The 26281-nt window shown below is 41.8% G+C and overlaps 2 protein-coding genes across 2 annotated transcripts in view; both read right to left on the bottom strand.

The window, feature by feature from the left end:
- Positions 1–26281, bottom strand: part of galnt14 (UDP-N-acetyl-alpha-D-galactosamine:polypeptide N-acetylgalactosaminyltransferase 14 (GalNAc-T14)) — a 242583-nt gene that overhangs the window by 68571 nt on the left and 147731 nt on the right. The window contains exon 4 of the mRNA XM_041975516.1: positions 3596–3663. Coding sequence (XP_041831450.1) covers positions 3596–3663 — 68 coding nt within the window. The remainder of the gene's footprint in view (positions 1–3595; positions 3664–26281) is intronic.
- Positions 12982–21720, bottom strand: LOC121633452. Its single transcript, XM_041975494.1, has 4 exons — positions 19853–21720; positions 19564–19656; positions 18173–18316; positions 12982–13067 (listed from the first exon to the last, which is right to left on the bottom strand). Exons 1-4 carry the CDS (start codon positions 21567–21569, stop codon positions 13027–13029), a joined length of 1995 nt encoding a protein of 664 aa, XP_041831428.1. The 5' UTR covers positions 21570–21720; the 3' UTR covers positions 12982–13026.

The following is a 26281-nucleotide window of genomic DNA, read 5'->3' as shown; positions in this document are numbered from 1 at the left end:
ATCAGTGAACTTGGAAAAGCTCCTGGAACAAATCTACTTTGTAGAGTTTCTACTTTTTCATGGTACGCTGTCACTGCATTTTCTGTTGCCTTCTGACTGCCATATTCACTGGCCACGAAATACAAATTACAGTCACAATAATTAGGACACTTTTAAAGCTAGTGCAGCAGATATGGAGGGGTGCTGTTTCTCCTGCAGCAGTGGAGGGAAAAGAAGAGAATCCCACTGGTTTGGGAATAATATCTCATTGTTGCAATATGACACTTTACATTTATGTGGGATTAAGTCCTAATCTTATCAGGAAACATTGATCTACTTCAGTGCTACATGTTGTGATCATTTTGACTTCTACTTTACTGAATAACTCCTGAACTGTAGTTATAATGCGGTTTTCGCATACAAATAATATACTTCCCTCTTAATAAATATGAGTCATTTTGGGTAAATGAAGCAACCTGGATCTAATTAACTTCACTGCAACTTGTTAAAGCACTGAAATGATGGCTGCATATGGCGGTAATTTTGATCCCAGTATTAATAACACCCTCCGAAGGAGTTTTAAATGTAATGAGAATATTAACTTTAAAAGAAAGCCTATTATGCCTCTTTTTCACAGGCTGACACATTTTCTGAGCTCTGAATGAAATGTCCGTTACACAGTTTAGTCAGAATACCAAAGAAAGACTTCACAACGTCTCCTTTTTCTACCATAAAGTTACACCTCAGTTCATCAGAGCAGCTCATTTTAGGGCATTTTAGGGAGTGATGCCAACAGGTTCAGTAATACTTGAAGCACATTATTACTGTGTGAGGGACATATAGTAAATATACTTAGAACTCACACAAACAACAACCACATTGATAGAGCAGGGTGGTCCAAACCTTTCCTGTTGGTTTTAAAATCAGGTATATACACACCTGATTTAAATGAAGCCATAAGTGTAAGCACGGACACCTCTAGAACCTGCAAGGCAGTACTCCCTGAGCCGATCCATCCAGACCTGCAGTTCAACCGCAGTTCAACCACAAGCATTTGGTCCAAATCTGTCTTTTGGCCACAATCTCATTGTGATCCATACAATGAAGTGAAACAGGCTGTTAAAAGTAACAGCAGATTTATACTCCAGTCAAAAATCCTGATTCCTCTGATGCATGTCGGCTCCACAAACCCGGGCCTCCCCGGTTGATCCACGCCTCTGGATTTCCTTTTAGAAGCGGCAGTTATGAAGCTTTGCTCGTATGGGAGAAGGTGAACTAAGTTTAACTAAAGTCCTCAGTAAAAAAGACAAATATACATCTTTGTATATGTTACCCTAAATTAAAGGTGACATAAATAGCATTGACACCTAGTGTTTTAAATCAGAAATGCAGCCGAAAGAGAAAAACACAGAGAGCATTATTATTATTAGTCACACAAATTAATTTAATGAGTGCCGAGAAATGAATTAGACTATAATCAAGATAAACTTTTAGGTTAATTTAATCAAAATTCCGGTGCTTACTTGTTGAGGAGAAACGTTGCCAGCTCTACATCTGTCTTAAAATTAATTTGGTCTCAGACTTCTCCACCTTTCAAAAGATTCTCCAATATTGATCCTCCTTCTGAAACTATTCCTGGTCCGCTTCTTTTAGTAGCTTCCATATCTGCAGGCTGCTGCTCTTTTTGCCAACATCCATCCATCCATCCATCCATCCATCCATCCATCCATCCATTTTCTGCTGCTTATCCGGAGTCGGTCGTGGGGATAGCTGCCTCAGTAGGGAAACCCAAACTTCACTCTTCGGCCACATTCACCAGCTCATCCGGAGGGATCCCGAGGTGTTCCCAGGCCAGCCAAGAGATGTAGTCCGTCCAGCGTGTCCTGGGTCTTCCTCGGGGCCTCTTTCCGATTGGACGTGCCCAAAACACTTCACCAGGGAGGCGTCCAGGAGGCATCCTAACCAGATGCCCGAGCCAACTCATGGACCACCACCCCAGTCTGCCAGTCCAGTCGTGTCAGCCAAGACAGCCCTACAGCATCTAGAGCCCTAAGGAACTCTGGGCGGACCTCATCCACCCCCAGGGCCTTGCCACTGAGGAGCTTTTTAACCACCTCAGCAGCCTCAGCCCCAGAGATGGAAGCGCCAGCACCAGCTATCCCAGACTCTGCTTCCTCTTCGGAAGACGTGTTGGTGGGATTGAGAAGGTCTTTGAAGTATTCTCTCCATCGCCTCACAACGTCCCAAGTCGAGGCCCCCCCCATCCCCACTGTACACAGTGTTGACGGAGCACTGCTTTCCCCTCCTGAGCCCCCGGATGGTGGACCAGAATCTCCTCGAAGCTGCTGTTGTTTGGCAACCATGGGGAGTCGCTTGTGATTGGTTAAGGAACCAGGAAGTAGGAAAGAGCTGCACGGTGCACTGATGTTATTCCGTCACGTAAATCCCATTTTGAAAGGAGAAAAGCTTGACCAAACATTGTTGATTTAGAGAGACAGATTGTTAAGCTTCCTTTTATCCCTCGCAACAAATGAGAATGTTTTAAATTATTTTTACAGAAAAAATCCTAATATTTAGCTTTTAAATAACTTGGATTTATGGGATTAGACACATTTTCTCCAGGATAAGAGGAATAACATTAAAATGTAATTTTTATGTTTCATGTAAAGGGCTGTTCTGAAGCTTGTTATAATAACACTTTCATTAATTTACTTAAAGGAAATTTGATTTGCAGGATTTTTTTTTTCTTCTTCTTTTATGGGGGGCGATCGGGGTATATTGAACTTTCACTTCCCTCCACCATATAACATGGATTTGGTGCTTCATTGTGCCAAATACTTAAAAAGAATTAATATCCAGATGAAGCCGACCACGTCAGTTTTTAGGGCTGCGGGAAGGTGAATGATTGTAACAGGTTAGGATTGATTAACAAACTTTTTGATTAAAGTCCATATTGAAGGACTTTGCTGCAGCGGTTTGCTTTTCATTACTTTTTGACAGCAAATATATTGGGTTTATGTACATAAAAACCTTTTAGATACAGGATAAAAAATCTTGCTGATTTTGGCCTTCTCAGAACAATTGTTGACTTTTGTTTTCAGGTAAATCTTCATCTTTCACTGGAGGTTTAACAACCCGTCTGGTATAACTCACAACCACATAATTTTCATTTCAGTTCAGCTTTAAATATTACTTTGATTAAACTTTAAAGACTTTAGTCACTAAAATTGGGTGGATGTAAACAAACCTGGTAAAAGTAAATAAATGATTCAAATTAAAAATTAAGGCTTTCATTTAAGCAGCCTTATTAAGAACAATCACAGTCCCGCCATGATTATTTCTTTAAGTCCCTCAAGCAACTTTCAGCTGGACTTTTCGTCTGTGATGGACTGAACACAGCTGCACCAGATTTTATTCAGACAGCTTGTGATCCTTCTGTTCAGCCCACAATGGAGTGTTTTTTCTGCACTAATCCTCAGACTATGGACCCAGCTGCTGTGGACACATCCCTCCTCTGACCTGTTATGTAGGTCTCATCTCTGTTATCTCTGACCTGGAAGAGACCTGGAGTGTGTGTCTTTGTAGTTGCATGAGTGTGTGTGCAGCTGCATCTCACCGTCATCACTGAAGTCGTCAACCAGGATGATCTCATGGATGAGATGAACTGGAGTCCTGTTCAAAACACTGGAAGGAAAAACAAAATGGGGCATTAGCCAAATATAGATATACATCCTGGACACATGAATGGACGACGAGTAAATGCCAACCTGCACACACACACACACACACACTCAGGTGCTCATGAATCTATTATGTATGCACAGCTCACCGTATGAAACAACATACTGAAAATGTCAGCCCAAATGCCTGTTATGAAAATGTATGATGTGTCGCATCTAAAAAACTATTTCATTAAAGCTGAAGATTGAAACATAAAAAATTCATAACTTTTATGGGAAGAAAATGAGAAATGTGTTTTGTTCTGGGTGGATTTCTGCTCCTTTTTATTTCCTTATTTCTTCTGTTCAATAACCTCTGTTCATCATTCCCTTTGGATTCAGCTGAGGAGGGAGGGAAGAAACAGAGGAAGAAGGGGACAGAAAGGAGGAGGGATGGGAATGGTGGAGTAAAAAAGATGACAGGAAGGACTGATGGTTAAATAAACAAGAGAAGGATAAAAGTGGTAAAAGCCAATATGGTTAAAGGAGTAAATGAAAGGAGAATAGGGAGGAGGAGGCACACAGAGTCAGAGACAAGAGGATAAAAAAATATATGATGAGAAATAAGATATTAAACAGAAAACAGGAGAAGGAAAAAAGAATAAGAATAAAGAAAAAGTGGGAGGAAGAAAAGAGATGACATAGAAAGGAAAATGAAACTTTAAATGAAATGAAAGACAAACATGAATGAATGGAAGAGGATAAACGTGGGATGGGAGAATAAAATAAAAAGAGGAAGATGAAGGGAGAGATGAAGGAAGGAGGAGGACAATAATAAAGACAAAAACAGTCTAAAAGGATGAGAAAAATAAGTGTGAAGTGTAAACAAACATGCTTTAAAAGCAAAAGGGAGGGAAGAAGCATAAGATCAGAATGATAATGGAGGAGGAGAGAAAGGTGGAGGTTGTTGATTTAAACTGAACAAAATAAGGTGGAGAAGAATGGAAGAACGGAAAACTAGAAAAAAGGAATGGGATGGATGGAGGGGAGTTTGATAATATAGGAGGAGAAGGAGGTGGTTTGAAGCAAACCTATGAGTCTCCGAGGCCCTGGACCCCATCAGGAGGAGAGTGATGGATGTTTTGAAGGGGGGGTTAGGAGAGGTGGGGCAAGATTAAAGAGTGAGGGATAATAAGGAGAAGAGAGAGGGAGAGATGGAGAGAGGGAGATGGCAGGCAGGTAAGGGAGACAAATAACCCTGATTGTAACTCCGTCTCTCGGTGGAGCTGAGGGCCGATCAGAAGAGATGGATGAATGGATTGATGGATGAGACAGAGGGGAGGAGAAAGGATGGGGAAGAAAAGGAAGAAAGATGTGGGGCAAGCAAATAAATAAAATAGGGAGGGATGGGGAGACTTAAGATGGAGAGAAATGAAAACAGATAAAGATGGAGAGAAGACATGATAAAGAAAAAACCTCCTTCGAACTTGATGAATTCCACCAATCAGATGCTGTGAAAGAGCATATTTAAACCAAACCATCATCTTTTCCCACAAAACAAGCAGCTGTGTGTGTTAATAAAACAGCTTTTCCGACACAGGACAGCTAGTTCCAGACGTGGTCTAATCTTCCGCATCAGATATGATTCCATGGATCGGAAACACCTTACACCGGCAGTCTTCATCATCCCAAAAGAGCTCCAATGTTTTAATAGGTGGCGAGTCTTAAAGGAATCCCAGGATGCAGGTGTTAGGAATACTGCACAATAACAACTGTTCATGGTTTTAATATTATGACTGAATCATGCACCACGAAGCTGTTTGCCAACCATCATTTAGAAAATAAATGAATAAAAACATTTGGCTTTTTGACAAATTGGAGGTAAAATAAGAAAATTTGCCAGCTGAAAATACTTCTAATTGAACATAAAAAAACATCTGTCGTGCCACATTAAGCCAAAAATGAATCATATCCAGTTGCAAATCATGTGTTGTGTGATTTTAAAGCTGTGAAGACTGCAGTGATCGTGCTGACTAACCCTAACCCCCCATCCAGTGTTGGTCCTGTGGTCAGCAGTCAGGGATGGTTTGTTTGGCTTTTTACAACACATTTTACAAAACTGCCATCATATCCTGCAAACCTGGGTTAGCTTAAAAAGTTGATAACCGCTGTGTAGCGCTTGGCAGGATCTCCCATGTTAGGGTTGATTTAAGGTACAGTGTGTAAAAAGTACCAACATCCAGTGGTAAAGATGGGCATACAAATTAAAACAAATGTCAAGCACAGCTGTGTATGGACGGTGGTCGTCAGAGGCCAAACTTCTTCCAGACGTCAACATGTTTTTATCTGTGAGTGGATCCAGTGGCCTCAGGTGCAGCGATGACTGCCTACAGGTAATTACTACAACATTGTGTACAGGTCTGCTGTCTTTTTCTATGGTCCTTTAAAGGCGTTACTTATCCCAAACGCATTTAGCACGTATTAAACAAAGCGGTACTGACAGAGCCAGAGATAAGACAAGAGTCAATATCAGAGTGATTTTTATTGCCTGGAGATATCTCAGAGAATAAACAGGATGAAAGACAGATGCTGGATTAGCCGTTGTTAGAGAGCACCAAAGTAACAATGTCTGTCTGTCTGCCTGCCTGCCTGCCTGCCTGCCTGCCTGCCTGCCTGCCTGCCTGCCTATCTATTTATCTATCTATCTATCTATGAGGCAAACACACATGGACGAATGGTCACCAAACTGTTTTCTTAATCTCTGGACCCTCCTTTGTCTCTTTCAAAGTGTCCCAATAGACCCCCCCTCCCACACCAGCACACACACACACACACACACACACACACACACACACACACACACACACACACACATTCCTGCACTTACTGCACAGTGAGGACCGAGTGAAAAGGTCCACATAGCGAGGACCACCCTTTCTGTTTAAATTAGGAACACAAAAATACCATTTATGGACACAGGGTGGCACCCTTCTCCCAAACACTGCCTTAGATTACATTAAACACCAACATTTAAAAAAAAAGTTTTCAACAGGTTATGTGAGGACCAGTCAATGGCTTTGGGTTTTTTATGATTTAAAATGAACTAGAATGCTTTTTTTACTGAATATTAATAATTGAAATCTGTATTGACATATATTACATTTGTAAAGGATGGAATTACAAATAACAGGGCAGTTTTGTTTAATGAAAATAGTATTTATTAAAGAGCAAATTGGTTATTTCAGTATAAAGAAGAATTTGAATTACCAGTTTAGCTGTCAAAAGGTAAAGCATATAATGATTTTCTTAAGACATTATGGTATCAGTTAAGCCTATTGTCAATTTTCAAAACAACTTCTTTTTAAGTCATATCAATTCTGTGGCTTTTTTCTATGTAAAAAAGAATTAGAATAGTAGTCCTAACTGATAGCTGAGCTGCCAGTTAAAACTGGAAATTTGTTGATCACATTTGATTAAGATGTAATATGATTGTGACCTTTTGTGGTTGCGCATACATTTAGTAATTAATCAAGTGAACTTCAGAAGTGCATGCTTCTTTTTCTGAAAGCTATTCCTGTTCCACAGTGTTAAACACAAACATGGCAGACTCAATCCATAAATAACAATAACAACTGGTGGACATTAGATTTATAACTTAGTCTTGGCAACCAAAAACGCCAGTAACAAGACTGTTGTGCAAAGTGCAGAAGATATAAACATATTGCAACTATTCAAAATGCAGCTTTTGATTTGAACAATATAGAACAGCCAGGTGTTTCCTGAGAAATTTTCCAAAAACTTAAAAAAAAACTGCATGTGTCAGTTCCTACTCAACGCAAACTGCTACATAAAAGATTTGCTGTGATGTAGGCCTCCTAACAAATGAACAGGCATAACAAACCCCTTAAAACACGGGAATAATCACCCTCTTACTCTCTCCCTTATCTTTTAGCACCTATCATCTCAGTTTCCTCCCTCTGTTGTCCTCTTTTAATTCAAAATGCAAGCTTTTTCTTGATTTTAACAATTTCATTGTAGACAAAATATTTCACGTCTTTCCACGACCGTGTTCTCAGGACTGGAGACTCTTTGCAAATACACATCATGCAGTCTTCCTTTGCTGGAACCTTCTTCAGTGCGATGAACTTGGCAAGTTGTCGTTTTACTGCAGTCCTCTCCTTGTCAGTCCAGGGTCTCTTACCTTGTTTCTTGACTTCCATTTCTGGAACATCTACAAAACAAAAACCAAAAGGTGTTTATTAGACATTGAGCTGATAAAGTGCGACCTTATTGAAGTTTTTTTTTTTTACCTGAACCCTGAACCCTGCCTCGATTGACTGATAACAGTAACATGCTTACGTATTTTTTAATTTGTTCTTTTTTATTATTTTAACTCAAACTCAGCTGCACATATTTATCTTTTTATGTTAGTTAGCTTTAGTTAGTTTTATTATTTTTATATTCCTATCTCTTTTCATTGCTATTTGAATAGGTGCAGCTGCAACATAAGAATTTCTCCCTGGAGATCAATAAAGTTTTCTGATTCATATGTTTGTTACAATGTAAACATCTAAAATAAAAAGTTTAAAGAGGCCAATTTGTTTTAGATGGTTAGATGTATCACTCCGGGTGACTGACCTGAATAGTTTGAAAATATTTTTCTGTACATTGATAAATACCTAAAGGTCTAGTTCTATGCATTTGTCTTTCTATTGTATTTTTCATAACATTAAGGCCCGTTTCTACCTAGAATCCATAATGAGATGAGACGATTTTAAGATGTCGCAGGAAGAAGCTGCAGCAGTGAGAACTGTCAGTTTCAGAGTGGCTGATTTTATTGTGAGGAGAATCAAAAGATGTCTCAATTGCAAATATTAAATGTATCAAAGTAATTATGTCTCCTCAACCAATCAGATAAAGATCAGAATACAACAGGTGCACCAAATATTATTGACGGTTAACAAATAAATAGTTAAATATTAAGTATGCTCCGCTTCATTAAATCAGACCACAAAAAAAAAAAAAAAAAAAGAAAGAAGAATAGACCGCACTGACAGACAGAATGATCAGGACAGATAACTTGCCAGATCAGATGGAGAATTAGCTCATCAGCTGTATAAACAGCAGCATTCACTCTGTAACTGTAGTGCAGGTAATTTTGTAACTGAACAAGTCAAATAAAATAAACAAAAACACCACCCTTTGGTCTATTTCCATCATCTTTAGTGTATCCAGTAAGTTATGTCTTTTTAATTAACACTGAGCTGATGTTGTTGGTTCTGGAAACTAGTTGTATATTAAAATGTTAATTTGTTTACTTGATCACAAAGGCCGTTTGAGACATTAATCTAAGATGCATTTTCGCTATTCTTGATCCAAAGGAGAGATCTGTATCAGAGTCTGATTCTGAGGACCTGCGACAGATCTCTTTGCCAATAACCCACTATCAATGTTGACATTTATGTTTAGATGCTACAGTCAAAGCCTGAAAATCTGAGGTGGTATTAGAGTGGACATATGAGGTGATTATTATCAAATATAATACACCATCTCCTCATTTGGAAGAAAAAAAAAAAAAAAAAAAAAAGCGAAATGGCGCTGTGCGAGCAGCTGCGTGTTACGGCAGCTCTGCCTCCTCTTTTCCTTTTTTTAGCGTTTTCTATGGTTTTTAGATGTGGTTTTCTTTTTTTCTTTATAGTAGTCAGTATCAGGTGCAATTCTGCACATGGGAAGCCTACGTTTATTACTTTTCTATTTGGACTTCTGCTTCTTTTGGCACTTTTCCAGACTTCGGTGGGGGACACCTTTGGTTTCAGCCACGGCGCCATTGTTTACACCAGGGACCAGCTGTTAGCTCTGAGCGGCACTGCTCTTCTCTATGCAGAGAAGCCGGAGATTCCCGCAGAGATACGGAGAAAAAGAAGAGGCTGCAGAGCAGGAAGAAAGCTCCAGGAGAGGAAACCGAGGTACAGGCCATATTTACCCTCTGATTATGGGAAACGTTCGTTCCCTCTCCAACAAGACCGACGAGCTTGCGGCGCTGACCAGGCTACCGCAGGAGTTCAGGGAATGTAGCCTCATGTGTTTAACGGAGACGTGGCTGAATGGACTTATTCCAGACTCTGTGGTTTCCCTGGATGGATTCAAACTTTCGCGCGCGGATAGGAGTGCGGCGGAGAGTGGTAAGAGGAAAGGCAGGGGACTCGCGGTGTATGTCAACGAGAGATGGTGCAACCCGGCGCACGTCTGTGTAAAGGAACAACTCTGCACCAGGGACATTGAGTTACTCGCTGTGGGCATGCGGCCGTATTATACTGTTTAATGTGTACATCCCTCCCTCGGCCGATGCAGCAGCTGCTTGTGAGCTGCTCCACAGCGCAGTGACTCAGATGCAGACTCGCCACCCGCAGTCCCTCCTGACGCTGGACCTACTGTATGCTAATGTGAAGGACGCATACACCTCCACCCCCCTCCCCCCGCTTGGACGCTCTGATCACAACCTCGTACATCTGCTCCCTGAATACACACCCAGGGTGAGAAGACAGCTGGCACAGAAGAAGTCTGTGAAAGTGTGGACCAATGAGGCCAATGAGAGACTGAGAGACTGTTTCCAAACCACAGACTGGGAGACACTCTGCAGCTCTCATGGAGAGGACATTGATGGCCTGACCCACTGCATCACGGACTACATCAGCTTCTGTGTGGAGAACACTGTGCCAACCCGGAGGGTGCGGTGTTTCTCCAACAACAAACCCTGGGTGACCCCTGAGCTTAAAGTCCTGCTGAACCAGAAGAAGAGGGCTTTCATTTCAGGGGACAGAGAGGAGCAGAGGAGAGTTCACCATGAACTCCAGTACAAGATCAGGCGGGCCAAGGACAGCTACAGGAAGAAGCTGGAGGAGCGGCTGGAGCAGAATAACACGCGGGACGTGTGGAGAGGGCTGAAGGAGATCTCTGGATTTGGACAGAGTGGTGCCAGAGGGACAGCTGATGGAGACCAGCGCTGGGCCAATGATTTAAATCTGTTTTTTAACAGATTTGATTCTTTACACATCCCCAGTCCAGCATCTACCATCCCATTCCCCCTTCACCTTCACTTTCAGCTTCCCCCCCATCTCCACTTCACACCAATGGACTCCACCACCAGCCCCCCACTGTCCTCCACCTCCCCCCTCTCCCTTACATCGGCCCAGGTGAGGAGAGAACTGAGGCGGCTGAAGAACAGGAAAGCTGCAGGACCAGATGGCATCAGCCCCAGGCTGCTCAGGACCTGTGCAGACCAGCTCTGTGAGGTGCTCAGGTACATCTTTAACCTGAGCCTCAGCCTGGAGAAGGTCCCTGTCCTGTGGAAGACCTCCTATGTGGTTCCGGTTCCTAAGATATCACACGCGAAGGAGCCGAACCATTACAGACCCCTCGCCTTGACCTCCCACCTGATGAAGACCATGGAGAGGCTCATCCTCGGTCACCTCCGCTCCGTGGTGTGGACCGCAATGGACCCGCTGCAGTTTGCCTACAGGCCAAACATCGGGGTGGATGATGCTGTCATCTACCTACTGCACAGGGCGCTGGCTCACCTGGAGATGCTGGGAGAGTCGTGAGGGTCATGTTTTTTGACTTCTCCAGTGCGTTCAACACCATCCAGCCGGCGCTGCTGCGGGGGAAGCTGGATGGAGCTGGAGTGGATGGAAAGTTAGCTGCATGGACCATCGACTACCTCACCAACCGGCCACAGTGCGTGCGTCTGCAGAACTGTGTGTCTGAGGTGGTAGTCTGCAGCACGGGCGCCCCTCAGGGAACAGTGCGCTCACCGTTCCTCTTCACCCTCTACACCTCGGACTTCACCTACAACACCAGCAGCTGTCATCTCCAGAAGTTCTCTGACGACTCAGCCATTGTGGGCTGTGTGTCTGAGGGGAACGAGCTGGAGTACCGGTCAGTCATCAGGGACTTTGTGGACTGGTGTGAGCGCAACCACCTGTGCTTAAACACCAGTAAGACCAAGGAGATGGTGATTGACTTCCGGAGAAGGACACTACCCCACACACCGGTGAACATCCAGGGGAAGGACATTGACCGGGTGGACAGTTTCAAGTACCTGGGTGTTCACCTCAACAGTAAACTGGACTGGTCACACCACACAGACGCTCTGTACAAGAAGGGCCAGAGTCGCCTCCACCTCCTGAGGAGACTGAGGTCCTTTGGAGTATGCAGGCCTCTGCTAAGGACATTTTATGACTCTGTGGTAGCCTCTGCTGTCCTCTACGCTGTTGTCTGCTGGGGAGCGAGCAGCACTGACCGGGACAGGAAGAGACTGAACAAGCTGGTCAGGAGGGCCAGCTCTGTCCTGGGCTGCCCGCTGGACTCTGTGGAGGAGGTGGGTGAGAGGAGGATGTTGGCCAAGCTCACATCCATCATGTCACCCGCTGCAATGTGGAGGGGCTGAGCAGCTCCTTCAGCAGCAGACTGAGACACCCTCAGTGTAGGAAGGAGCTACTGCAGGTCCTTCATTCCCACTGCTGTCAGACTGTACAACTTATCTGTATAGTCATAATACTTTATATTTTACTGTGCAATACCCCCCATTATCAATGTCATCATATTCTTCATATCCCACCATCACCATGTAAATATGTATATAGTCTGTGAGGTTGTTTTTCTTGCACTGTCAATCATATATATATATATATATATATATATATATATATATATATATATATATATATATATATATATATATATATATATATATATATAAAAAACACTACATATTTTTTGCTTTTCTTAGACTTCTTTTCTTGTAAAATAATTTATATTGCACCTTCTTGTTGTGATGCATGTTCACCTTATTCTGTAATAAGAGCTTCTGTAACGAGTGAATTTCTCCACTGTGAGATTAATAAAGTCTAATCTATGTATCTATTGCTGTTATCATTGTTTTAATTTAAATGTATTATTTTACAACAGATAAAATATTTATTGAAATGCCAAATGTAAAATATGTAACCTGTAAATATATTCTTTACGTCCATATAACAACTGACTTAATTTGGGGAGCCTCAAATATTCATTGTTGATCAGAAGTTTGTTTTTTTTAAGTTGGCTTGATTTACAATTGTGCTACTGTAACACTAATTAATTAATTAATTAATAACCTTGTCACAGAAATTGTTACACAATAGAAATTTACGTTTCAACTGAGTATAGACACTCTGCAACACCACTTTAACTACTAGTCTTTTCAAATGCAAGTTAGTGTCTTGTGCAGTCAATTCCACTTATATTGTTCTCAGGAAACATATCTATTGAACAAAATTTAATCTTACCAAGATTATAACGTTCTCTTGTAGCTGCAGTCTTCTTTCGGCCCTTCAAAGGGGATCTGGTGTCAGCAGTCTGTCTCTCCTCTCCATCTGAGAGACATGGCATCTCAGTATAATGAAAATACATAACACTTTGCATTTAGCACTTCTCTTTTGCAAGTCTTTTTAACATGAACTCACCCCAGTCATCATCAACTTGACGCTTTCGTTTGTTTACATTTTCCTTTTGTCTCTTAACACGCCCTTTTCTATCCTTTTCATCTGTTAAAAAAAAAAACAGAGCCATTTGATCAAATAGTGAAAACATAGATGCAGTTTTACAACAAGGTCAATAATGCATAAAAGCATGGGCCTCAGACAGGTTTAATCAGTGTAGCAATCTTTATGTTGGCATGTAGGCATGTATTAGTAATTTCAAAAACTTTACCTTGTTTAAACAATTCTACATGCATAATGTTGACTATTTGCCATTAGTTGTAAATTTTCTGCTTTAGAAAATCCCCTGAAGGCCACCTCATTTGTCAAGTTGAATGTTTATTTATGTTGAAAAGATATGAAAACAAATCTAATCTTTCATTAAAAATGTAAGATTTGAACGTTGCTAAACAGAGGTAGCTAACCTTTATTGTATGAATGTTAACACAGTAATAAATTATCAGTATTACCAGTAATGAGGTGAAGGAAAAACTACCCCATTTAGTCAAGTGTAGCCTCTGTACTACACAGCAGTAATAAAAAAGTACTGGATCTTCACAGAATGAATTTTGTACTTGTGCTTACCACTAATGTTCCAGTAGTTGTATTTCTATTTGTTTTACAAATTCTTAACGAAAGTTATTTTGAGTTTCCAAAAGTACACTTTCAAGTATACCACAAGTACACTATCTACTTACTGCCAGTGTATTAGTTATATACTTCTAGTCTATATTTTAGTTTAGTTTATTGAAGTATACTTTAAGTTGACTTTTATGAAGTTAAAAATGTTGTAATTTAGTCCAAATATGTATTAAGTTGATATATTTTTTAGTTCACAACAAGTACATGGTCTGTAGTATATTTGCTATTCCTAAACTAATACTCAACCATACTTTTGGCTAAAGGGAGCACGACTCATTGACTTCACCTTATTCTCTACTTGGATTAAGATATATCAGTATTTTGTGGCAGAAAGAGGTAAAATGTATACTAAAGTACAAGCACAAGCTTTAGTATTAAAGTATAACTGTGCCCTGGGTATGCCCTGGACAGGTCGACTCAACTCGGACTCAACTCAGAGTTCTGATTCCACCTAAGAGTTTGTTAAACCTCCTTTATGAAACGGGCCCCTTATCATCCAAATTAAAAAAAAGTACGGATAGAAGGAAGGGAAGTGTTAATGTTGCAAGTGGTGTATAGTTCGGGGCAACAGTGCAGTTTAAGGAAGTGCTCAGCTCCAGCCCGTCAATATAATTTGCCCTGTATTTAACAATATGTCGTTTGTTACACTGAACTTAAAGACACCATCATTTGTAATATATAATGTATGGAAAAATTCAGACACACTGTAATCAGTGGGATAGCTGATGAGCTGGAGGGAGGGCTGGTGGAAGGGATGGTAACAACATAAGGCAGGGGTGCCCAAGTCCAGTCCTCAAGATCTACTATCCTGAAACTTTTAGATGCATCCCTCCCCCAACACACCTGAATTAAATCAATGGCTTGTTACCAGGCCTCTGCAGAGCTGAATGACATGTGGATGAGGGAATTGGGCCATTTTATTCAGGTGTATTGGAGAAGGGTTGCTTCTAAAAGTTCCAGGATAGTAGATCTCGAGGACTGGACTTGGGCACCCCTGACATAAGGTTTAGACCAGGGTTACTCAATTTGGTCCTACGAGGGCCGCAATCCAGCAGGTTCTCCATGTGTCCGTGCTTTGACACACTGACTCAAATGAATTAGTCATTGTGCAGAACTTAGATCCATTTAATTTGATGCAGTTGTGTTGAAGCAGGGATACATGGGAAACCTGCTGCATTGCTGCCCTCGTAGGACCGAATTGAATAACCCTGGTTTAGACTATACATTATCTTATATATTGGGTGTATATGCTTTAGGGCTGTAAAGTCAAAGTCGACTGGTCGACTGTTTGGTTGATATGTTTTGAGTCAACCACAATTCTGATTGGTCGATTTTATGACGTGTTAATTTCATGCAGGGAGGGGGAGATCGAAGGATGTCCACGCTACTCAGAGTCTGGTGGTTTGTTGAATATTTAGAGGTTTTTTTGTTTTAGCGTTTGATCCTGGTGAGTCCTTCAACCATGTCAAAGACTTCGGCAGTGTGGCAGCATTTTATCAAAATAGATGGAGGGAAAAAGGTCGAGTGCAAAATTTGCAAACAACAGTTTGCATATCACAGCTCGATGACGAACATGGCGTATCATCTAAAAACGGTGGGCTATATTAAAGGCAATTAACATAATATATTCCACATATTTCAATATTTTAGTCTAATAATCGTTTATTTGTCTTATAACTGCAGGTGCACCCGCCTGCAACAACGGCATCATCCCTCAGATACACTCAGACCACACTGGATGTAAGGTCTCCGCTTTCATCCAAACGCAAAAATGATATCACAGAGGGAATTGTCAATTTTATTGCTCAGGATATGAGGCCCGTTGGTGTCGTGGAAGGCCAAGGTTTTAAGAACCTGTTAAAAGTTTTGGAACCTGGATATTCCGTGCCAGCGCGCATGACAATCATGAACGCGCTAAATGCAAAATACCAGGGACTCAAAGAGAAAGTTTCTCAGTTAATACAACACAGCGAAGCACTGAGCTTAACCACGGACATGTGGACGTCTCTTCGAATGGAGTCCTATATGACAGTGACTGCCCATTTCATTAGTGAAGACTGGAAGGCAAAGAGCCTTGTGCTTGAGACAAAACAAATGGAAGAGGCGCACACTGGAAGAAACATCGCTGCCCGACTGTCTGAAGTTGCTGATACCTTTAAAATTCCAGCAGAAAAGAGAGTGTCTGTCGTATGTGACAACGCGGCTAATATGGCACTCTGTGTGCAAACACTAAAAGAGTCACATGAATGGTTGGAGATGCAGGGCGTCAGATGCGCCGGCCATACTTTGCAGCTCTGCGTTAACGCTGCGCTTAAACAAGAGCAGATTAGTCGCGCCGTGGCTGCAGCCCGTCACCTTGTAGCGCATTTTAAAAAGGGACACAAAGCAAAAACTGGGTTAAAACAAAAGCAGGAGCAGCAAAATGTCCCTCAGCATGAACTTATCCAGGATGTGTCCACTCGTTGGAACTCAACATTTTCAATGTTGGACCGACTGCTGGAGCAACGCTGGCCTATTACAGCAGTGCTGTCCGACCCAACATTTACAAAAAAGAGTGACAGCAGTACACTGGATCTTACTACAGCACACTGGAATGCGATAGAGGACATTAAAAATGTGCTGAAACCCATGACAACCCTGACGGAGCTGCTGTCTGAAGAGGACAACGCGTCCCTGTCTGCAACCGTACCCATGCTGGCAAACTTAAAGAAACGTCACCTGACCATCACAGATAATGACAGTCCCATTACCAAAAAAATGAAAAGCAAGCTGGTCGAAGAAATTGACAGTAGGTGGGAGTTTGAAACCCGAATGATAAATGTCTACATTACAGCTGCAGTCGTAGACCCTCGTTTTAAGCAGCTGTCTTTTCTGGATGATGTCAAACGAGACGAGGCCTATATCGAAGTTGCCCAGCTGGCAGAGCGACTGAGTGCACGCAGCGCAGCCACGGCTGAGCCCGGAGGTGAGGAGCAGCGCGAGTCAAAAAAACAGAAAACCGACAAAGAGAAGGAGATTGCGATGCTGTTGTGCGGAGATGAGGAGGAAGTTTCAGAACCAGGTGGGAGAAGCGTAGAAGAGATGAAACATTATCTTCAGGACAAAACTAAAGTTGACTCTGGACCATTGGGGTGGTGGGAAAAAAACCAAGACAGATACCCGAGCTTGGCCCAAGTAGCAAAGCGACTGCTCTGTATCCCTGCGACATCCACGCCTTCTGAACGCATTTTCTCAAAGGCAGGATTTATTGTGAACAAATCAAGAAGCTGTCTTCTTCCAAAGAACGTGGATATGCTTGTGTTTCTCGCACACAACACTAACAAGTGTGAATAGTTTGTAGAAAGAGGACGCTGATTGTACTCTGAGTGAGTAGCCATTTGTTTTTTATTGTATGCAGTGCACATTACTTCGTTTCAGATATCAGTGGCATTTCATTGTTGTGCACGTTTGTTTGAAGAAATACTTGTGGATTTAGGCATTTCATTTATTTAATTTTTTTTTTCTTCTGAGTGAGCCCTCCTTGTGGCATGCACTTTATTTTGTTTCAGTTTATTGCTGCTAAAGAACGAACTTTTATGGTTCCCTTTTATTATTGTGCACATTTATTTCTATTTACTGGAATTAGCTTTTTTTTTTCTCTCTTTTTGCTTTTACCTTAATCCGTGCCCACAGGCTGTACTTCGACCCAAGATCTGGGATGTTTAATAAAGATAATGTTCCCCGAATCGCCTCTTGTGTATAATTGCCCCCCCCCCCCCCCCCCCCCCCCCCCAACGCCCGAGTCGATTTTTAGTTGAATTTTCAGGGCTTCAGTCGACCAACAATTTCTTTGGTTGATTACAGCCCTAATATGCTTTGAGGAAATTTATTTGTATTTGACTGCTGATATTTTGGAAAGTAAACAAAACTAAAAAAGGACTTAAATTAAAAACACTAAGCTAAACTCAAACACTTCACTCATGCCAATGTTACAGACTTACCCCAACCATCATCATCACGTTTCTCGGTAGATCGCTCATTTTGCTCAACAGGTGGTGTTCCACATCTCTCCTGGTACACCATTTCATCTATAAAAAATATGTTTTGATAGAGTTGTAGTCCTTACATCTTCATTTCAGAAATATATCAATAACACAGTGAGATCCAACTCAGACAAAAAAGCATTACCTGTTTTTTCAATGTCTGGACCAGTTTGACCATCACTCAAATCATCGTCATCATGTTTTTGTTTAGCTGTAGTCATCTTTCGTTTCCCTGTGTTTGTGTCTTCTTGCAACTCTCCATCTATGCAAGATGATGTTTTAGTCTAATGAAATTGCTAAAATCTCAGAAACAATGATGCAGTGAAAGAAGATTCAAGTCACAGAGTATTACCTGCATTTTCAAATCCTTGAATGGTGTTATTAATCCCATCATCCTCATCAGCACCACAACCATCTTCATAATGTCTTCTTCTTGCAGTCTGCCATAGTCTCTTTACAGGTGACCTTGCTGCAGCTGAATGTGGCACCTCTCCATCTGTAAAAATTACATTAATACCAAGTAAAGGCCAAGCTCCATTTCAAGGCTCTTGTGTTAATATTGCCTGGAATTACCAGAGTCATCATCATCGTGTCTTTGTCTTGTGGCAGTATTTTTTTGGCCTCTAAACTGATGAGCTTATGATGGACAGCTGTTCTCCATCTGATGGAGCATACATTAGAAAGATGCATATGCATATAGAGTCTATATTATAGACAATCCCTCACAATGGCAAAGTTTTTCTGACAAAAAATTACATGTGCAGAAAAGCTTTAAGCCTTAAATCAGTCAAGCAAATAATTTGTTAAGTTTTTTTTCGTACCAAACATGCTCAAGCTTGGGTGGTAGCTGAATTTCTGGATTTCTTTAAGTATTGTTTTATTACTCATATGATTACTGTTACTGACTTCTGAAACATATTACTACTGTTACTATGGAAAGCACTGGTTCTGTTTCAGTTGCCAGCGGTTGCACTGCAAACTCGGACCTGTTGGTGTTTTACTGATAACTTAGAACCTGGACATCTGGTCAACATTAGGTCCAACTTATCAATATAATTTATTTGAAAGAAAAAAAGATTTTTCAAGGCTTTCAAATCAGTCACAAGCACTGACACTATAGCGTTGACAGTCCTATTCCTAACATAACCACTAATGGTGGGACCTGAACAAACAGTTCAGGAACAGTTTTAAAACCTTTACACTTGTTTTCAGTTTATACTGGTTTCCAGTCAGTCAGAGAAAAGATTTTAAAATCCTACAGATTGTCTACAATCCCAGAATGGTCTAAGTCCAGAATCCATCTTTAAATTTCAGAGAATGTAAACCTAGTAGGACTCTTAGATCCAAGGACTCAGGTCAGGCCTGAGTCTGGCCCAGAGTCCGGGCCGCAGTCCAGACCAGCGTCCAGAATCAACATGGAGGAGGAGCATTAATCTTCCAGTGGAGATTAAACTTTCACCAACTGTCTACACTTTTACATCCAGATTAAAAACTTTTCTTTACTCATGTCTAAAGGTGAAATCTGCACTACATCCTATCTAGACTTTTGCTGCTTGTAATTGTTTTAACTTAATTTATTCTCTTTATATCATTTTATTTATTAAGTTAATTTCTTTTGTTGCTTTTATTGTACTTTTTAATGCTTCCTGAGATGCTTTTAATGTTATATAAAGCACTGAGTTGTCTTATACTTGAAATGTGATGCTCAAATAAAATTGGTTTGTTATGATTTTCATTACATACCATCATGAGCTTCCTGTTGTCTTCCTGCATCCGACGTCCTTCTCTCATTGACACTGTTCAGACCTTTGATTGGGGTGGCTGCATGTCCTTTGTCTATGGAAACATTAACAGTAGAAAATTAGTAAACTTGCTTTTACAATTACATTAAATGAAAGTTGAAAATATGCAGATAGATAGATAGATAGATAGATAGATATAGATGCTGCACACAGTGGACAGAATGACAGAGAATGACAGAGAGATAAAACTAGTAATGACTTTAAAATGGTATTAATATTTATTTACATACCACTGATAACAGAGTCCAGTGTTTGTAGAGTCCTCCCTTTCAGGGACTCTGCTCCATGTTCCATCGCAAACAGAAGTTTGCCAATCTTGGCCACTTGGAATGTTTTATCTGTCTGACGATAATAGTCGCAGTGGACCCTGATATCATGTCCCATGAATCGAGCAACTTGCTCGAGTTCCTGGCTGTCGAGGTTGAGAAGCTGACATAGGGTAGCAACTTGCTTCCTTAATTTTGTTGATCTCAGCAGTTCTGGGTTTTTGGCCTTGCTCTCTTCTGCAAATCTTCTGAGGCAGTCACACCCACGAAGATTGGTAGTTGTGCCAAGCCTTGCAAACAGAAACGGGTTCTCCTCAAGTATGCCAACTTCCCTCCGTTTTTTAATGAGGAAGTCAAGAGAAGCTTTGGTGCGCTCCAGAAGTAGGATGGGAACCTTTCTCCCTCTCTTCCCACGTGTCACCAAATGTGTCAGTCTCTGGCTCAATTGTTTTTCCACGGGAGATAAGGTCTCATATATGTCTTTGTTCATTTGGCCAGTGTTTGTGTTAAGATAGGTCTCAAGGGTTAAACGTGATGCCTCTCCTTCCCGTTTCTTATTGAAAACGATTATTTGTGCAAGAAGGCTCTCACTTAATTTTTTGTACGCTGTAGTACTCACACGCTCTCTTAACTCTGCCATTGCCTCGTTCTCAGCTTTCCTCAGGTAGTTCTGGAGGGTGACTATGTCCTCTGTCAGAGGTACACTGTCTTCTTTGCCCCACTTGCGTTGCTCAATTGTGCTGTGAGCATTAGTCGACACGTAAGTGGACCAGGAGGTATCCAGCAGTTCCTTGAACTTTTTTGCCTTCTTCTCAGCTTTACCATCACACGTCATCAAGCAGTGGCCTATCCAGGTTTCAGTTGCTCCTTTGAGTGAAAAGCCAATTTTAACAGCTGTAGATGGCTTTCCATATTCATTCTTGTTTACATCATAGTTTGACAAATGCCTGGCTGCTTTAATTGCCAGATTAAAATTGGCTGGATCACAAATGTCTTTAAGACTTGCGACATGCTTGTCAATGTCTTTGGCAGCCAACATAAAACGTCCCAATTCTCTTAGTTTTTGTGCAATATATCTGTGCTGAGATTGTTCTCTGCCCTTTTTAGCAAATAATGCATCTCCATATGCACAAATCATCTCATCATTCCTGATATGACAAGTTACACAATCCTGTTGCATGGAATGAATGATCTCTTGTACTCCACTAGATGATTCTCTGACTGGAATAAGGGACGAGGAAGATTTTTGTATTCTGGCTCTTTTGCCGTTCTGACTATCCTCTGCCCGTCCTCTGCACGATTTATTGTGTCTCCACAGTTCAGTTCTCTTGAACATCGCGTAACAGTGTTGACATGGTAGGTAGCTCTCTATGTCTGCTTTCCCAGGGGGCTGTCTCCATGTTACAATCTCACCATTTCCTTCTTTTAAGACACTGGCATTATGTTGCCAGTCGCCTTTATTACGAAGGCCTTCCAACAATTTCTTCCTTTTTTTGGAGCCAACTGGGAAACTAAAAGCAATGGCGACATCGCGTTCCTCACTATGTTTTCTTTCTAGATGTCTGGCTATTTTCAATTGAGCCTTTTTACAGTACACACAGTAATGAGCTTTGTCCCAAGCCCTGGCACCATCCTTTTTTTTGCTTGTTTTAACAGTAATCTTCACCATTTTTTTTGCCATCTTGTAACTTCCTTTTTCCTTTTGACTGCATACCTATTTGAACTGATTTACCTTTGGCCTTCTGGTCCTTAGCCTTCCAGATACTAGTTTCACTGGATGAGTGACTGTGGTGATTCTCAGGTGCACTGTGGCAGGAGGACTCTGACTCTTGTGCAAGGACCTCATCCTCACTGGATGATGGTGATGATGGTTTGTAGTCTGCATCAGATCCACTGTAGCTGGATAACAGAGACTCCTCATCTTCTACGGATGGTGATGGTGTTGGTGGGGGATAGCAGGCTTTATCAGGTTCATCACCACGCCTCTCTTTGACAGGTGTATGTTCACTTGATGAGGGGCAGTGGTCCTTTTTGGCCTTCACAGCAGGGCAGAGGAAAAAACAGGGAAAATAATCATTTATCATCATTACTGCCTAATTCAGTGTGAAAACTTTACATTGCCAAATACATGCCTACACCTCTACATCTACATATCTGTGAAAATAAAAAGAGTATCACTGTCTAAACAACATGTGGCATGTTTCCTCTTGCTGGACTCTGGCCTATGTATGACTGTCTACGTATGGTGAAACTCAATTGAGGTGAGACAATGCAGACATATTTCCTAACATAAAACCCTGATGGCTTCAGATACAAAAAAATTACTTTCCTTAACTGACTACTCCAAATCCAACACAACTGCCTCAAAACTTAAACTACATGTAGCTTACCATTTACCGTTTAATCCCACACAGACTGTAGCAGAAATGCTCATAATTTCACAGCAGCATCCTAACCACTGCCAGTTGCTGCTTACTCGCCACAATCATGAACTAATCTTTAATTAAACATTTTGGCCAAATTATAGACAAAACAATCACACAGTTTAGTCACATTTAAGTCTTTTTTTCTTACTTTCTTTCAGTTAATTCTCTGTATAAACAAATTTGTTTGCATTTTTTACAGAACATTTCAGGCAGTTTGATCAGACTGCTTTAGGTTGTGCCTACCTACTATATTACCATTACAATCACATTAGTGATTGAACAACAAGTCTTTCAATGTCCTTATATGGCTGAGAGCTCAGAAATCAAACATATAAATCTTACAAACATATAGCTGTGTAATGTAACAAAAGTCTGACTGGATATTCTGTGCTTTGTGAGGCGTAGGGCTTTCATTAGATCACCATCATTAAGAGTGAAAACAAATCAATATTATTACAAATAAATAACTAAACGAACAGACTTTGAATATTACAGCAGCCAAAGGTGATGCTGTGAAGCTAACAACCTGACATTAACAACATAGTAAACCAACTAACATCAGCCTGCATTCAGCCTCATTTATTTATTATTTCTTCATGCAAACTGAAAACTGTTTTACAGAATAAACTGGCCTCTGTCCAGACTGACCCAGCCTGGTTTGATACAGAAACTGAGCAGTAATTAGTTCATATATCTGCTCAGATATTTTGGCTGCTGGAAGTTTAGTTAGCCAGGTGAACTCAACAGGACTTCAACAGCAGCAGGTGCAACTCTCCATATGTTGTCTGCATGTTCCTCACATATTCCACAGCCACAGGTTACCTCTGAGCCTCCATTTAATGCAGTATGTTTTCATTTAGCTTAAATATAGCCTAAACAAACCGTACAGAGGGCCACGGCCACACAGCAGCCTGAGCTGAGCATGGAGCATTGATAGCAGTTGTCACGTGTTCATGTTGACATTTCTGCATCTCATTTGGGTTTCTGTAGTAACTGTAACAGTAACTGCCTGCTGCATCTGCTTACATGAAGTTTGTTTTTCATAATTAGCAACAAAAAATACGAAGTAATTTCATAGTAAATGCGCTGAAACAGGGACTGAGCTGCAGGAGGAGATTAAAGGAGAGGAGCTGAGAGGCTGGAGAAGTCCTGTCCCTCTCATTTAAAAAAGAAAAAAACAATTTCCTTCCTAATCATTACTTTGGATAACTAAATTAACACTAGTAAATTCTGCACTGCCACTGTCATTGTTTTAATAAACTACACAAAGTGACTTTAAAACCAAAATAAGTGCAAAGAAAAAATGACTTACCCGAGCATTTTCAAATCTCTCTTCGCACTTTTGGTGGTGATTCCTTAAATTTCGAAGTCTTCTCTTAAATCTGTCCATGTTAAATGCTGAATATCGGAGACGAGCTGAAGGAGGGGAGAGACGCAGGTGTCCAGGCAGGTCTTAACAAGCCTGAACTCTTCACCTCGCTCCTCGACCTCTGATTGGTCAAGTAATCAACACACATCAGCGTGTTGGGAAGCACACACACAGGCACAGCTCTCACCCTGAGAACTCAACCTTAAACCTCATTAACCCTTTCATGGTGCTCTCCTTTAAATTGTCACCCTAAACAGAATTTCAAACAAATCCTAAAATTATGAATATAGACACCTCATTAAACAGTTCAGAAAAAACGTTAAAATTTGTGATTTATTTATTAAGGAAATGTATGGACAAATTAAAATAAATTAATTAATAAATGAGTAGAGAAATATATTAAAAGCAAATCATTGAATAAATATGAAAAATAACAAAAATCATGATTGATTGATTGATTGATTGTAAAGACTTTCCAGTCCGTAGATTTCAGTCTGTCATTACACCGCTTAGAGACTGTCGGTCCACTTGTCGTGCCCCACCACCATAACACTAAATAACATAATCTAAACTTCTGTAAAAATGAATCCATTGGTGTCTAACTGTCTATCTGTTCCCGTGATGCCATCTCACTCTACAATTCAGTCTGTCTGATAAACTCTCAGCCATAGAATTAGATTTCTTAAGTAAATGAATGTTATGTTGGCAGAGCTGAGGACCCAAGCACAGGGAGAATGAGGCAGGATGCAGAATGGTGCTGGTGAAAAGGTTTATTTTTCCACAAAAGCAGGGAAAGGGAACCACACAATACAAGGATGAACCACAAGGATCTGACACAGGCAAACTGAAAACCACGGGGTATATATGCACAGAGGGAGTAATAAGGAACAGTTGAAGTGAATGAGTAATTAGACCAGGTAAACTAATGAGACAGAAACACAAACCACAGGAACACAAGAGGGAAAACAGGAAAACTGGACTAAACGTGGCAAAACCCAAAATCCAGACAAAAACTAAAACATGACACAAACGATGATCTAAACAGAAAACTAAACAAGAAAAAAGCCAGAACTGGAAACCAAGATCAAAACAGAACTAAACATGACAAACCAAAACCCTAAACCATGATCAACACAGGACTAAAAAAACAAAAACCACAAACTATAAACCAAGATCAAAATATATCAAACCAAACAACAGACCAGTACCCAACAGAGGAACCATGACAGTCCCCCCCCACCACCAACAAAGTCCAAACTAAATAAATGGTTCAAGCCTGGCGGGCGGAGGGGGTCCGGAGGAGGGACCAGGCCCAAGCACAACAGTCCAGGACTTAGCTCAGGAGGTCGATCCAGAGGCCGAGAAGACTGGGGCAGGATCAGATCTCTGAAGGTCGACCCGGAGGCCGAAAGGACTGGGGCTGGATATCTGGTGGATGACCAGAGGGCTGCACGAACAGGAGCTGGACCTCTGGAAGACATGCAGGCTGGAACTGGATCTCTAGGAAGCGCGCAGAATGGAACAGCGACAGGAACTTAATCTCTAGGGGGCTCTGTATCATCCACATTATGGCAAGCCCAGGTGCCAGAGGCAGAGGAGGAGCAATCTCCTTAACGGCGTGGACCACAGGTGGCGGCACAGGAGCAATCTCCTCGGAGCAGGTGAGGAGATTCTTGACCTGAGACTCCATCAGAGCCATGAACCAAGAGCAGGTGAGGAGCGTCTTAACCTGAGACCTCCTCGGAGCCAGGGACCAGAAGCGGGTGAGGAGCGTCTTGACCCGAGACCCCCTCAGAGCCGTGAACCAAAAGCAGGTGAGGAGCATCTCGACTTGAGACCCCTCGGAGCCAGGGACCAGAAGTGGGTGAGGAGCGTCTCGACCACTGACCTCCTCGGGAACAGGAGCCAGAAGTGGGAGAGGAGCGTCTTGACCATAGACCCCCTCAGGAACAGGAACCAGAAGAGAGGCTTCTTGACCAGGGACCTCCTCAAGAACAGGAATCAGAGTCAACGTGGACTTGGGCGCAGGCGTCAGATGCTGAAGAGCTGGACAGGACCTGGGCACAGGCGTCGGACTCTGAGGACCTGGAAAGGACCTGGGCGCAGGTGTGAGACCCTGAAGAGCTGGGCAGGAGCCTGGGAGCCGGTGTTGGAAGTTGCAGCACTGGCGACGTGGACCTCTGAGCTGGTGGCAACACCGGAAATGTGGACCTCTGAGCCGGTGGATACTCTGCAGACATGAGGTGTGGAGTTGGTGGAGACTTTGGAGACGTCATGTGTGGAGCCGGCAGTGACAGTGTAAAACGAGGTTGTCTACGGCCTAGTCTCCTTCTGGCGAACACCGTGGTCCATGCAGACCCCTGAGACTTGGGTCAGTCTGGAGGTGCCCAGATTGCCAGTCTGGACCCCCAGAATGGTGTCCTCTCAGGTGAACCCTCCATCTGAGAAGTACACCAAGCCAGCTCACCATTTCAGCCTCATCTGAAAGAGACGAGTCCATGCAAGGGAAATCATCCATCCAAGGATCACTCCCCCATAATCATCTCTCCAATACTGAAGATGGAATGTAGGGAGGACCCGTTGGGTTCATGCTGGGCC

Source organism: Melanotaenia boesemani, chromosome 22 (genome assembly GCF_017639745.1).
Source record: "Melanotaenia boesemani isolate fMelBoe1 chromosome 22, fMelBoe1.pri, whole genome shotgun sequence".
NCBI lineage: Eukaryota > Metazoa > Chordata > Actinopteri > Atheriniformes > Melanotaeniidae > Melanotaenia > Melanotaenia boesemani.
This window is presented reverse-complemented; position numbering and strand designations above follow the sequence as displayed.

What these genes read in the sequence shown, in the direction of transcription:
- LOC121633452 (XM_041975494.1), bottom strand. Translation starts at nt 21,569, where the DNA reads ATGGCAAAAAAAATGGTGAAGATTACTGTTAAAACAAGCAAAAAAAAG. An exon ending in ACTGGACTCTGTTATCAGTG is followed by an intron (nt 19,657 to 19,852) that starts GTATGTAAATAA and finishes ATGTTTCCATAG; the next exon opens with ACAAAGGACATGCAGCCACC. An exon ending in TCAAGGATTTGAAAATGCAG is followed by an intron (nt 13,068 to 18,172) that starts GTAATACTCTGT and finishes CATTATACTGAG; the next exon opens with ATGCCATGTCTCTCAGATGG.